The 14822-nt window shown below is 39.9% G+C and overlaps 1 protein-coding gene across 2 annotated transcripts in view; it reads right to left on the reverse strand.

Moving 5' to 3' along the window:
• Positions 1-4013, reverse strand: part of PRPF18 (pre-mRNA processing factor 18) — a 46618-nt gene extending 42605 nt beyond the window's left edge. For both annotated transcript variants that reach the window (XM_032880957.1, XM_032880956.1), the window contains exon 1: positions 3928-4013. In XM_032880957.1, the coding sequence (XP_032736848.1) occupies positions 3928-3993 (66 nt within the window). In that variant the 5' untranslated portion in view covers positions 3994-4013. The remainder of the gene's footprint in view (positions 1-3927) is intronic.
• Positions 4014-14822: the final 10809 nt, after the last annotated feature.

Here is a 14822-nt window from a genome sequence, read left to right on the forward strand (position 1 = left end):
TACACAGGCATATGCATTTGTCAAAATTCACTGATCTGTGTATTTCTTAATATATAAAATATTTTAAATTTCAAAATTAAAAATGTATTTAATATGTAAAATTGTGCATACACATAAAAAGAAGTGTTTATTTAAAACACTGAACTCTTGTTCATGATATACACTCCAAATTGTTTAGGGGTAAAGTGTGCCAATGTCTATAACCTAACTTGAAATATATTAAGATCGTTAAATTGTTTTCATTTCCCCATCTGCAGCTGAGTAACACCTGTCCGTAGAGCTCCCGAAGAGCTCCCTTATCTTTGGTCATTTCAAGTGGTGTCCCAGCTTTTTATTGTTAATCTGTGAGAGTTACAATACTTACCTTGTGAGTGCCCCTTCATCAAACTGTGGAGAAGCTACAATAGCATATCACCTTCCTAAAAAGTTCTGACTGTTGTAACCGCTCTGAAGTAGTTTCTACATTGTTACATGAAGTGATAGATAGATAGGTACATGATACAAGACCAGCGCTCTTACCCCTGAGCTATGGAGCTTTCCTCTTGGACAGGTACATGATAACGCAAATAGAGCAAAATATTAATGCAGGTTTAACTAAAGAATCTAGATAGTATGCATGTGAGTTTCTAACTGTACAATTAAAAAACTTTTTTTAAGATTTTATTTATTTGAGAGAGAGAGAGGGAGAGAGAGAAATCACAAGCAGTGGCAAGGGGCAAAGGAGAGGGAGAAGCAGATACTCTGATACCCTGTTGAGCAGGGAGCCCGACCCACGGCTAGATCCCAGAACCCCGAGGTCATGGCCTGAGCTCAAGACAGACGCTTAACTGACTGGGCCACCCAGGCACCCCTCTAACTGTACAATTTTGAGTTTTCTGCACAACTAAAAATTTTTACAGTAAAATGTTGAAGAAAAAAAATCTACTCCGCAGATGTCAAAATATGCTATCAACAAAGCCCCTATCACACTGGTTTTTTTTTTTTTGGCTACACTAGGAAGAAAAAAACACTTTTGAAGGCTACTCACTGACTATGATGGAGCTGAAGAAAATTACAGAAGACTATTAAAAAAAAAAAAAAAAGATGAGTAAGAGTAAGAAGGGCAAGTTCAAAGAACTGAAAAAATGAGAAAAGGTCCAAAGTAGCCAGAACAACTGTGGTGCTAGGGTATAATGGGCACAGATTTTCACCAGCAAAGAAATTACTAACTCTTGACATTTTTAAGTCCAAGATCCTTTTAGTACTATCATAAAGGAGGAGAGGTGGAAGAGCACCTGTAGCAAGAAGACTGGTCAAGAGTGTCAAGTGTTGTCGAGGTCAGCTGGAAAACATGGAGGTCACTGCTGTCCCTGATTAGAATGGATTCAGTACCGTTGTGGGGGCAGCAACCTTTGTGCATCATGTTAAGGAGTGTGCAGAAATTAGAACTTATTTTAAGAAGCCTGATTGTTGGGCGCCTGGGTGGCTCGGTGGGTTAAGCCTCTGCCTTCCACTCAGGTCATGATCTTAGGGTCCTGGGATCGAGCCCCGCATCAGGCTCTCTGCTCAGCAGGGAGCCCCATTCCCCCTCTCTCTCTGCCTGCCTCTCTGCCTACTTGTGATCTGTGTGTTCAAATAAATAAATAAAATCTTTAAAAAAAAAAACAAAACCTTGTTAAAGACGAAAGAGACATCTAGTATGTTCCAGGGCTGGTGGGGGTAAGCCAATAGACGGAAGGCAAAGGAAGAAATGACATAGGTGACATTTCAGGTTTCTGGTGGTGCTAGGATGAGCTCGGATCCAGTGCACAGGTGGAAAGTTTGACCCAAGCTTTAACTGATACCTCATCCTGTTTTAACAGGAAAAAAAGGTGGGGAGTATCATGCCTGTTGGCTTCCCTATTTTCTATGAAACTGAATGCATACTCCTTAAAGGATCGAGCATGATTTTTTTTTAATCTTCTGTGGCACAGTGTAGCATATATAGAAATATACAAAACATTCAGTAAATACTGGGGGAAAAAACAAAGCTAAAAATTCTACCCAAAGCCCATCCTCATCACTACAACAAAAACTGCTACTTATGCTCTATTGTTCCTTAAGCACCCTGCATTTTCCACATAATGATGCTCTGTGTTAGCCCCAAAGCACTGGTATGAGAGCTACTCAGAGACTACACTTACCTGAGTAGTTACACCAGGCAGATAATTTAGGACAGATGACAGGAGGCTATTATAGGAGCTTCTCCAATTTAACAATGAGGCACTCGCAATAAGTACTTACTATTTCAACTCTCGGACTAACAATAAAAAGCTGCGACATCACTTGAAATGACCAAGTTGAGGCAGCTCTTCCAGAAGAACAAGGTAACACAGGTGTTTTCCAGCTACAGATAAGGTAATGAAAACAATTCAACAATCCCCAACCAGCATTTTTAAATCAAACAGAAGAGATTAAAACATATGACTGAATTACATGTAGTTAACTATTTCATGAATTTTTTTTCCACATATATATCAGAGCAAAATATAAAAATTTCTTAAAGTGACTGTGGCCAGTGAAAAATTTGAAAACTACTGATGGACACTTCAACGCCGAAAGGATTATAAATCGTCAATTCTATATAAAATTATACAGTTGCATATAAAAAATGAAATCTTGCCATTTGGGACAATACAGATGGGAGCTAGAGGTCATTTCCCTAAGTGAAGTAAATCAGAGAAAGAAATACCATATAATATCACTTATATAGAGAATCTAAAGGAAAAAAAAACTAAAAAATACAGAGAAAAGGTGATGGGGTGGGGCTCTAGCAAAACAGGTGAGGAGGACTAAAAGATACAAACTTCCCATTATAAAATTAAGTCACGCTGATGAAAAGTACAGCACTGGGAATACACTAACATTTTATTTTTTTGACAGAGATCACAAGTAGGCAGAGTGGCAGGCAGAGAGAGAGGAGGAAGCAGGCTCCCGGCTGAGCAGAGAGCCCGATATGGGGCTCGATCCCAGGACCCTGGGACCATGACCTGAGCCGAAGGCAAAGGCTTTAACCCACTGAGCCACCCAGGCGCCCCTACACTAACATTTTAATACCTTTGTTGGTGACAGATATTAAACTGCAATGTGGTCAGCATTTCCTAATGTCTGTGTAATTGTCAACCACTATGTTAGGCACCTGCAACTAATACAGTTTTGTACCTCATCTAAATTTCAATAAGAAAAATTTCTCAGCTTTAACTTCTAATGCGGCAAATATCTACAAATACCCCAACCAAAGCCCTTTGTGATCCTAATTTGTAATAGTGTAAAGGGCTCCGGAGGCCTAAGGCTTTGAAAACCGCTGGTCTCAGTTATTGTTATGCAACAAAGTCATGAACATCTAGTTAAGGAAGTTTCTAAATCACGCAATTCTCTCCTTTCTCCTTTTACTCCACTGTTTGTCCACAATAGTTTTAGCCGTCCTATCAAGCGAAGGGCTGGCCAAAAAGACTTTTGTTATGTACTGGAGGGATGTAATCAAAACTCGGGTTTCAAAAGTAGGACGGAGTCCTAGATTTTAAATAATTCTGGCCCTGCCCTTTTATTCTCTCGTTTCAGCCGGGCAAAAACCCTCAGTAAAACCACAGACGTGCACCACCAGAACCGGGGCACGTTCGCAGAATACGGACATATGGGAGTGGGTGTAAAGGGTAAACAGGGAAACCTCGAGGGAAAGAGGGCAACCGGGGAAAATCTGCCAAAATTTGGGCGTTTGCTCCAATTCCCCGCCTCCCTCAGACTCAGGTAGGTGTCAAAAGATGGGTCTAAAGGGGCTGCTCCGGGTAGCCGCGGAGCTCCCACCAAGCCTCATTTCCGCCCCGACCCCTTCACCCCGCCCTCACTCCCTGCGCCCCCCACCCACACGTCTCCGAACGCCAAGGCCCCAAGACAGCCAAGGAACCTCACCACCAACAGGTTCCTGTCCTCCACCAGCTGCCGCTTCCGGAGGATCTCCGATTTCAGAACGTCCATCTCGTTGCCCTGGTTTACGCCCAACGGGCTCCTGCCACCAAGCCTCACCCAGCAAGGCGCAGCGAACCCACCACAAACAAGTCCAAGTACCCGACAACGACTGACAATAACCGCTTCCGGCGGAAGCCGAAGTGAGTGAGAGGAGGGGAGGGAGTGCTCCAGGGCCCCGTTGTTGACGAAGCCTCTGTAGACTTGCGACTCCTGGTGGCGCCCTCCGGCAGCGCGCCTGTCGTTGATGTTAGGAGAGCTAACAATTCAAAGTATTCTGTAACAGTATTCTTGAAGCCGGTGGAGGTTGACATGCTGTATATTTAATGAGAAGTTATTGCATCTGCTTGTACCTGCTAGTTCAGAAGAAAAAGTCTCCTCATAGAACACATCAATTATATTAATTAGGTCCAGATCCTCACTCATTAAACCAGTTCAAACCAGAGTTCTTGAAGTTACCTTGTCTTGTCAAAATGCTTGCTTGCTTGTCAAAATGAATGCACTAAAGTGGGAAAAACGTGAACAATACTATAGCTCAGTAAAGAATAAAGGGGCAGTGTTCGTTGCCAGCCCATTAAATTTCCTGTAAAGTTAAGCAACTACGTCCATTTAAGTCACTTCAGAAGTAAATGTCTCTCATTTCTCAGTTCTAAAGGGCTTACATATCTTGGTGCTAATTGAACTTTTACCCCAGGCTAACTGAGATAATCTTTATGGTCATGTGTTCAGCAATCAAGATTTTCAGTGACATGACTGGGAGATGTAATCAGAAAGTGTGTGTGTGTGTGTGTGTGTGTGTGTCTGTGTCAGTCCAACCCAAGAAAAATTAAATTGTGGAGAAAAATTATATTTAAGATTTTAATTTTTATTTTTTTAAAGATTTTATTTAGTCATTTGACAGAAAGAGATCACAAGCAGGCAGAGAGACAGGCAGAGAGGGAGGGGGAAGCAGGCTCCCTGCTGAGCAGAAGGCCCCATGCGGGGCATGATCCCAGGACCCTGAGATCCTGACCAAAGCTGAAGGCAGAGGCCTAAACTACTGAGCCACCCAGGCACCCCTAAGATTTTAAATTTTTTTTAAAGATTTTATTTATTTATTTGACAGACAGAGATCACAAGTAGGCAGAGAGGCAGGCAGAGAGAGGAGGAAGCAGGCTCCCTGCTGAGCAGAGAGCCCGATGCGGTACTCGATCCCAGCACCCTGGGATCATGACCTGAGCCGAAGGCAGAGGCTTTAACCCACTGAGCCACCCAGGCGCCCCAAGATTTTAATTTTTAAAAAAGACCTTAAGGGACGCCTGGGTGGCTCAGTGGGTTAAAGCCTCTGCCTTCGGCTCAGGTCATGATCCCAGAGTCCTCAGATTGAGGGGCACATCGGGCTCTCTGCTCCGCGTGGAGCCTGCTTCCTCCTCTCTCTGCCTGCCTCTCTGCCTACTTGTGATCTCTGTCTACCAAATAAATAAACATCTTTATAGGAAAAAAACCTTAAGAACTGTTTACAAAGCATTTATCTTTGGTTCTATGCCATCAAAGTTGTTTTTGAAATTCCAAATAAGTCATAATTTTAACAATATTTGACAGGTTAGTTTTTCCCACTAAAAAAGGAAAGAAATATCATTCAGTTCAGTCCGTTGATACTGGGTGAGATGATTTAACAAAATAAAAGATGGTAGAGAACTGTTCAATCGATTTACAAAGTTTTGTACACCTGTGTGTGTGCGCGCGTGCACGTGTGTGTGTTGGTTTCATTTCATCCAAAAGATGGCTGACTTTTACCAGAAAGAAATCAACGTAGGAAGTTAACTCACTCCCTGATAATCCTAAGCTAATTTTTAAGGCTTTGGAAAGCTTAAAATATTTTACAAAGAAAAAGTCCTTGAACTAATAAACATGGCAACATTCTTATATGGCTAACAGTCTTCTAAGTCACTTATAATTCCCTAAGCAAATAATTTATTAACATTTTCCTGTTTTAGGGATGAGAATTATTACACAGAAACCTAAATGAAGGATTGACAGGGATGATAGTAACAGTGAGGGGAGGTTTCCAGCAAAGGAACAGCTGGCCAATGGGAGACAGCTAAGTGCAAGACAGAGAAAAAACTAGCTACCAAAAACAGGCTCCTTTTAAATTTCAGGCTCTCGCTGATTTCGATGTTTATGTAAACATATGCATTAAATCTTGACAAAGGCTTGAAATGAAACAGAGAGATGTGTACTTGAACAAGCGAACTGATGAGTAAGCTTTTCAATACAGAAGGGAAAAAAGACGACCAGGAGAGAACCAACCCATCCTGACTCTGAGGGAGAATGTGTTCATTTCCAAACTATGCATCCTGGAGCCGCCGGGTGGCTTGGTCCGTTGAGCAAACCGCTCTTGATTTCTGCTCTGGTCAAGATCTCTGCGTCAGGAGGTTAACCCCGCCCCCCAGACTCAGCGGGAAGTCAACTTCAGATTTTCTTTCTCATTAGCCCTCTGTCCCTTCCCCCACCCTCCCACCCCGGCTTGTGCACTCTAAATAAATAAATAAGACCTTTAAGAAAACTGCATCCCATTCCATCACAGTAGTTATTTAAAAAGTCAAATTTTGTTAGCAACCCAAATATCCTAAATGGAGGAATGGTTAAATAACTTACAGTTCATACATAGAACAGAATAATCTAGAACATTAAAAACCATGTTTCAGAAAAATATACAATTATATGAGAATCCTCATGATATAGTGCTTAGTGAAAAAGTAAACTAATGAAACTAGAAATCTAGCATATGGTTTCTTTTTGGTTAGAAAAGTGTATAAACTGAGAAAAAATGATTGGAAGGAAACATAAAATATCAGCTTATCTGTCCATAGTAACCACTGGTGATTCTCCTTTTCTTCCTCGCACATAATTTGATGAAAGTCCCGTAATTTGGAGAAAATATCCAGAAAATATCCATTTTCTGTTTTAATTATTGAAATTCTTTTTAAATTTTTCCAGTGTAACTACTTTAGAAATAAGGTGAGATAAACTTTAAATAATGCCAGTAAAAGAAAGCAAGGGATTGGACAAAAAAATTTGTGTAAATCTTTATAATTATTCAACCAATATTTAGGTGTCCTCTGTGGGCTCTGTACTACATTAGGTTCTGTGACCAAAACCAAATACAAAACATTGTTCCTACTCTTGAGGATACTACCAGCTGGCTTGGGAATCAAGAAATTGATCTTGAAAAGTCAAATTATGTAAGTTAACTATAATTTAATAGCATAGATGAGGTTATAATAAAGCATTCACAGAACTAAAAGACCAGTCATTTCCTAAAAGAAGAAATAGTAAAAATCAATCAATGTAAGATTGATGATATTTTTCCTCTGCTAAAGTAATTCATCCAAAGGGAGATTGTCTGTCATTTCTGAAGACTGGAAGAAATACCAAATTTAATCAGGATGACTGGGTTTGTTTTGCTGCTGTCCTAAAGAATAGAATGTAACTTCTTTTTTAAAACTAGATAATCTAGTACAGTGGCTCTCATTCTTCAGCTTCCCTGAGAATAACCTGGAGGAACTTTTGAAACCCAGACTGCTGGTCCCCACCCCCAGAACATCTCAGTCAGGAGGTTTGAAGTCCTGCCCAATAATTTGCTTTTTGAACAAGCTCCCAAGTGAAGCAGCTGTTGTTGATCCCAGGACCACACTTTGAGAACCACTGATTTAATACATTATTTTGAAATCTCTCTGGGGAGGAAAAATTGGATGAGTCAGAAACTCAGTCTGCATGGAGTCTTGATAAACAGGAGCGGAGGAGGAAGCAAGTGTCTATGTGTCTGTAGCAGTCATGGACTCCTCTGAGGGTGCCCTCCCACGCACAGGGAAGCTTCCAGAAATTTCCTAATGGGAGGGGACAGGCTCCCTTTGGATCCAGCTATATTCACATAGCTACACCATGGGCGGGTACCTGACCCACTCTGGGCCAGACAGAGTCCATTCTCTAGGAAACTGGCATTGGAATTGGGTCGATATTTCTAAGATGCAGGAAATACAAAATGTGAATTCAAGGGTGGAGGATAGTCATTTCAGTGGCAAGCTGGAGCCAGGCTGGTCTATACTGACCTCTAAGAGTGAACTGCTAAATCTTTAAGAATTTTATGAGCCAGCTGTGAAGCACAGCCATTATTAAAAGTTAAATGTTTATTTACATAAGTACATTATAAATGCAGGCAATAAATACACAGAACCTACTAAATACAATTATATTACTACATGTTAATTTAGAATTTCTAATCTTGGAGTTAGTTATAACTATTGCCTCTCTGCGGTGGAAATTCCATATAATGTGCTACCGCACATTTTTCAATGACTCCACACTTGAAGATGTCATATTGGTAGATTCAATCAGCCATAGTGGGAATATTTACACCACTGAAATTGGCAGCTGCTACAAATCTGGACTTGATTTATTATTTTGTTGACTATCTAAACTTTAAAGAGTTATGGAGAAAATGTTACTGATACTGATCAGAATTTCTCAACTTTGAACCAGATAATTCTTTTGGGGGAGAGGGATGTTTGACATCTATTTATCTATTAGATGCCAGTAACACCCTCCTTCTATAGTTGTGACGAGCAAAAATGTCTCTGGACATTTCCAAAGATCCTCTGAGGAGCAAAATCTCTCTCCTGTCCAAAAGAATTGATACAAATTAAATTTAAAAGTGTTGTGTCTGCAGCTGTCGCCTAGTAGGAGGAAAAAATTGAGGAGCTATTCTCCCAGGATTCGAGAACTATTATCTGATTCAGTAAAAAAGTCATCTCACGTGACAAACAAATGAAGTTCTAACATGCATTGTTGTTGCTACACTTCTGCCTTATTAATTTAGGCAAAAATATTAACCAGCTTTTGTGTCAGAGCTAGACTCATTCATCCTTTATAACCACAGGTTAGCTGGGGATACAAGAGTTCTGCAAAAATCCATTAAAGCATTCTGTGAGAATCAACTGGCTATATGGAACTTAGAGCAAAAAATATTGTAGAGTTCATTATTGCCTAAAATTGTGTCCTCCATATCCTTTATAACAGCAAAAATTACATGACTATATATGCACACTTCTTTTCCACCAGAGAGCCAACTTATATGCTCACCAGCACAGTGTTGGCCATCATCCACCTCCCATGTGGGCTTTGCTAAACTCTTCAGCAAAGAAAGTTGGAATATCAAGAAGGAAGAATAAAATAGATTTTTTTTTTTAAAATCATAAATGACAGACAATGGAGAATAAACCCTGACACCCTCTGGATTTCCCATTCTCTGCTTGGATTCATCCTGAAGTCCAACTTGCATCTCTGTACCAAAAAACACTACTAAATCTTTACAACCTAGTTCTACCCCTATTTTAAGTTGTATGTTCTTCCATTTAATGTTTCTGAATTCAGGATGTATCTTACAACCAATGCGTTTGTAGTGAATTGTCTGGTGTTCTGCCTAGGACCTCTCTTTAGGGCCGAGGCACCCATCCCCCATCTGCTGGGGACAGGGGACGCACAGTGGCATCCCTCACTGGGCAAAGCCCCAGGCTGCAGGGACCTGCCTCGGCTGTGGTTATAGGCTCTCCCAGGCGGTGTCCATAACCAACTACTGACTGATGTGGGGATTCCAAGGCCCGGCTCACTGCCTCAACTTAGAGCATCTCAAAGGGCCATTCTCACTGCAGAGCTCTCCATGGGGTCCCAGGACATCAGAGTTGCAACTCCCTCTGCCAAACCCTGCCTTCCTCATTCCCTTACAGATGCATCTCCAGGAGCAGTCTCTAGGAAACCAGAAACACTTGCAAGCAAAAGAAAACAATGCATCCATCCACAAACACAGGTATTCAGCTTCATTTGTTAGGAAACTATTAAGTTGGCATTCTAGCTTTCACATCAGTCATTTCTGTGACTAGGGTTAGCCAGTTACTCCAGAACCTGATTTAAATCTGGTAACACAAGCAATATTAAAGTTAAGGACACTAAAATTTGAGAAGAAAGGCTTGAATCCTGGTGGATCTACAAACGATGGCCCTGTGAAGCCTAGGCTGAGAGACCAGCTGGCAATCCCCACTGAGGTCTCTTTGTCTGGAACTTTCATAGGGATCAAACGAGAGGGACACCCCACACACCCATCAGACCCCTTTCCTTCTTCCTGAACAGTGCTTGTCTGCTATGGTCTCCCCTTGTATTCCCTTCATCCCAAAGCTTTTGTACTGTTTTATTAATGGGATGTGGGCACTGAAGGAAATAAAGAGTGGGGCTCAGGAGAAAAAAATCCAAGATTAGGAATAAGAAAGGAGAAAAACCTAGGGTACAAAAACATTAAAGGAAATGTCAAAAATACTGCCTGCAAAATGGCAATAAATTAAAAAACCTTAAAGATATGATTTCCTAACAAAAACTTAACAAAATCGCTCAACTAAAAGTATAAAACTGAAATAAGCAATTACAGTGGAAAGAAAGAAAAGGTGATTATAAATTCTCCCATTTAAAAAGCATCAGATCCTGATGTTTTCACTGCATGCAATCTTTAAAAAACAGATAATTCAAACTTTCTGGCTCAGAGCCCCTCTCTATTCTTAAAAATTCTTGAATTTTTCAGAAAGGCTTTGTTTATATAGGTTAGAACTATCAATACTTACCATCCTAGAAATTAAAACAGGAAAAAATGTCAAGTTATTAATTCATTTAAAAATAACAAATATTATGTATATATCCATATAAATAATATATTTGGTAAAAAATATTTTCAAAAAAATTAGGAAGAAGAGTGGCATTCTTTCACATTATCATAAGCCTCTTTAGTGTCACACCTAAGTTAAAAAAAAATCCAGATTTTCATATCTGCTTCTGCACTCAATCTCTCTTATAATATGTTATTTTATCTGAACTACAAGAAGAAAGTCTAGCCTCACATAGATATGTACTTGGAAAAGAGAAGAGAATCTTTATTTTTTAAGTAAGCTCTACACCCAACATGGAGCTTGAACCCAGGAGCCCCAGATTCAGAGTTGCCACCTGTCAGGCTCCAGAGAAGAGTACCTTTATCAGATAATTGTGGACATTCTTTGATACTACACCTGAACATGACAACTGGTAGTCTCCTAAAAGTTAGCTGTAATCCAAAACCATGTTGATAAACTTTTGAAAAATTTATTATTTTTTTTTTTTTCAGAGAGAGAGAGAGCAAGAGCTGGGGAGCAGGAGTGTGCAAACATGGTCGGGGAGGGACAGAGGGAAAGGGAGAAAGAAAAATCTTTTCTTTTTTTTTAAGTTTCAGATAGTTTTTCTGTTGTTGTTTTTTTTATAATTTTTGTATTATGTTGTTAGTCATCATACAGTACATCATTAGTTTTTGATGTAGTGTTCCATGATTCATTGTTTGCGTATAACACCCAGTGCTCCATGCCCTCCTTACTACCATCACCTGGCTCACCTATCCCCCTATCCCCCTTCCCTCTGAAACCCTCAGTTTGATTCCCGGAGTCCATAGTCTCTCATGGTTCGGGAAAGAGAGAAAATCTTAAGCAGGATTCTCACTCAGCATGGAGCCAGACGCAGGGCTCAATCTCATGACCCTGAGATCATGACCTGGGCCAAAATCAAGAGTCAGATGCTTAACTGACTGAACCATCCAGGTGTCCTACCTATTGAAAAACTTTTCATTCTCCATTACATTAAATTCATTGGCCTATCTTGAACTTCGAAGGGATCTTTTACTTGTGCATAACGTTGTAACATCAGGCATTGGTCATTTGGAAAATATTAGTTCACTGATTCACATGAACCTTCCAAATGTTGACACACTTTATTGCACGACATTTTAAAAATCACATTCATTAATATCACCCCCTGAATCTTATCAGAAAAGCCTTTTAATTATTGGGAAGCTATTAAGCTCATGGTGGCAGATGCGATTGACTAATTGTAAAATGCTAATTTTCCCTGAAAGCTCACACTTTATCACTAGCCACAAATATAGTCATTGTTTTCTCTAAGAGACAGGCTCACTTTATTTGCAAGAAAACATCCGCCAAATACCCAAATCTGAATAACCATATTTGTCCACTGATTATTCTTTTAAGTAAAAGTAGTACCACATAAAAACAAGAGCTAGTTCACCTTGCAATTCAAGCAATGACCCAACGCTTTTCCTGCAGCCAACTATCATACTTCAGTCCACAGCAGACATGCTTCTGTGTACTTCCCATGCCATCTCACAGAATGTTACAAAAAAGCCTACTTGTGTGTCAAGAGTTACTAAAAATTAATTTTTTTTTTTTAGGAATTTTCAAATGACACTGGCTTTTGTGTGTGTGACTGCAGGCAGATGAGGAATAAGCCTTCTTGTGCAGTTTAGCAACACTGCTTTGATTCCTGCCAGTGCGTCAGCAAACTTGGTATTGCTTTTGTACATTCAGTGCAAGCGTCACCTTTCAAAAGGTAATATATAAATTCCATGTTTCACTTATAATAATGGAGCAGGGTTTTTTTAATAGGAGATAATGAGCTTGCAGATCATATGGAAGCATACATTTCCAATAATAATCACAAAAATAATGGAAAGGTATAGTGGACTGTTGCTTCTGGCCTGAAGGACTAAGTGCTATAGGAACTGCTGTCCCAGCATAAACAACTAGAAAAACAGGCAAGACAGATGAAACTTAACTATTTTTCAGATGTTGGACAACACGTCACAAAGGGCTATGATTCCTAAGAGAAGGAAAACAAATGAGGCAAGCCCTAGCCCAGGATTACGACATGGAGGCAGTTTCCAGGATAACAGCACAGGTGTAGAAAACCTAAACAGAGCCCAGTTGTTTCACTGAGTTGAGGAAAATGTACTGTCAGATTGAGGAAGCTACATTTGTGGAGGAAGAGTACTCGCAAGGAAAAAGGTGTCCAGGGGGAGATCTCAAGAGATCTGTAGAGAAGAGCCTTCAAGTCATTGTCTGAATCCCAATCTGCATATATTTGGTTGAAATTCCAAAGAGTGAGTAAAGAACCAACATAAAGCAGTGGGACTTGCAAATGCCCAGAGTTCACACAGGTCATCACGCATTGGATGAAGTCTTCAGAAGGGAATCACCCAAGTAGTGGGGCTAAATTATTCCAGACTGAAGACTGCTTTGATTCACCCTAACAAAGCAGAGAAGCAAGCCTCAAAAGGATCAAACTGATCCCCACTAACTTAACTGCTTGGCAGATAAAAGGTCAACATTTTTGAAGGAACATAACAAAACCCAGCAACCCAAAACATAAAAATCTAGTGTCCTGAGATCCAAACAGAATTACCAGACATGCAGAAAATAAAATCCATAACCAGGGGAAAAGTCAATCAATATGAATAAGCCTAGAAATGACAGAGATGATGAACTAGGAAAGCTTCCAAACCAGCTATTATAAATATGCTCCAGATACTCAGGAATGCAGAGGAAAATATAAACATAATGAAGAGAGAAAGGGAAAAAAAAACAAGACCAAGTGGAAATTTTAGATGAAAAACACAGTATCTGAAATGAAATGAAAAAAAAAAAAAAAGTAGCATGAATGACCAGTGGAACAATATCAAGTAGTCTAACATGTCTGTAATTGGAGCCCCAGGAAATCAGAGGTTGCAGGGCAGGGGTTGGGGTAGATGTTTCAAGAAGCAATGGCCAAAATTTTTCCAAATCTGATGAAAACTAGAACATACACAGATCCAAAAAGCTCATAAACCCAACAGAAAATGACACCAAAGCACATCATAATCAAATTTGTGAGACACAGTGATAAAAGAATATGTTTAAAGCTGCACCCAAAGTCATTATGTAAAGAGGAACAAAGGAAAGAATGACTACAGAGTTCCCATTAGAAATGATGCAAGCTAGGGACACCTGGGTGGCTCAGTCAGGTAAGTGTCTGCCTTCAGCTCAGGTCGTGATCCTCATGGTCCAGGGACTGAGCCCAAGTCAGGCTCCCTGCTCACTGGGGAGTCTGCTTCAACCTCTCCCTCTGGCCCTCCCTCCTGCTTGTGTGCACTCGCTTGCTTGCTCTCTCTCTCTAACAAATTAAAAAAAAAAAAAAAGAAATGACATAAGCTAGAAGACAAAGGAGTGACGTTTTAAAGTACTGAAAGAAAAAACCGTCAACCTAGAATTCTACACTCAGCAAAAATATTTATTAAAAATAGAAATGAACTAAAGATTTTTTTTTTAGACAAAAATTGTTGAGAGGATTCATCAGCAAGCCTGTGCTACTGAAAGGAAGGTTGAAGTTCTTGGGGTACCTGAGTGGTGCAGTAAGTTAAGTGTCCAACTCTTGGTTTTGGCTCAGGTCATGATCTCAGGGTCCTCAGACAGAGCCCCACATGGGGCTCAGTGACCAGGGCCAAGTTTGTTTGACCCCCTCCCTCCCCCTCTGCCCCTTACCACCTCTCTACAACAAAGAAATAACTCTTTAAAAAGAAGGAAATGTTGAAATTCTTCATATGGAAGAAAAATGTTGCAAAAGGACTAACGACAGTATGGAAATGCTAAACGTGGATTAAATAGAAAAGACTTTTCCTAATTGTTTAATCTTGTTAAAAGAAAGGTAACAAACTATATATATCAATAATTGTATTAAATATAAATTGCCTAAACAGTATAATTGAAAAGCAGAGATTATCAGGTGGACTTAAAGAAAAAAAAAAACAAAAACAAGACCCAACTATATGAGGTCCACAAGAATCCTAATTTAAATATAAAAACACAAATAGGTTAAAGGTAAAAGGATGGGAAAGGATATATGCATGCTGTCATTAATAAAAAGAAATTGGGAGTGGCTATAGTAATATCAAAGTAAACTTTGGAATT

This window comes from Lontra canadensis, unplaced genomic scaffold (assembly GCF_010015895.1).
Source record: "Lontra canadensis isolate GAN:19392208 unplaced genomic scaffold, GSC_riverotter_1.0 scaffold72, whole genome shotgun sequence".
NCBI classification, from domain to species: Eukaryota; Metazoa; Chordata; class Mammalia; order Carnivora; family Mustelidae; genus Lontra; species Lontra canadensis.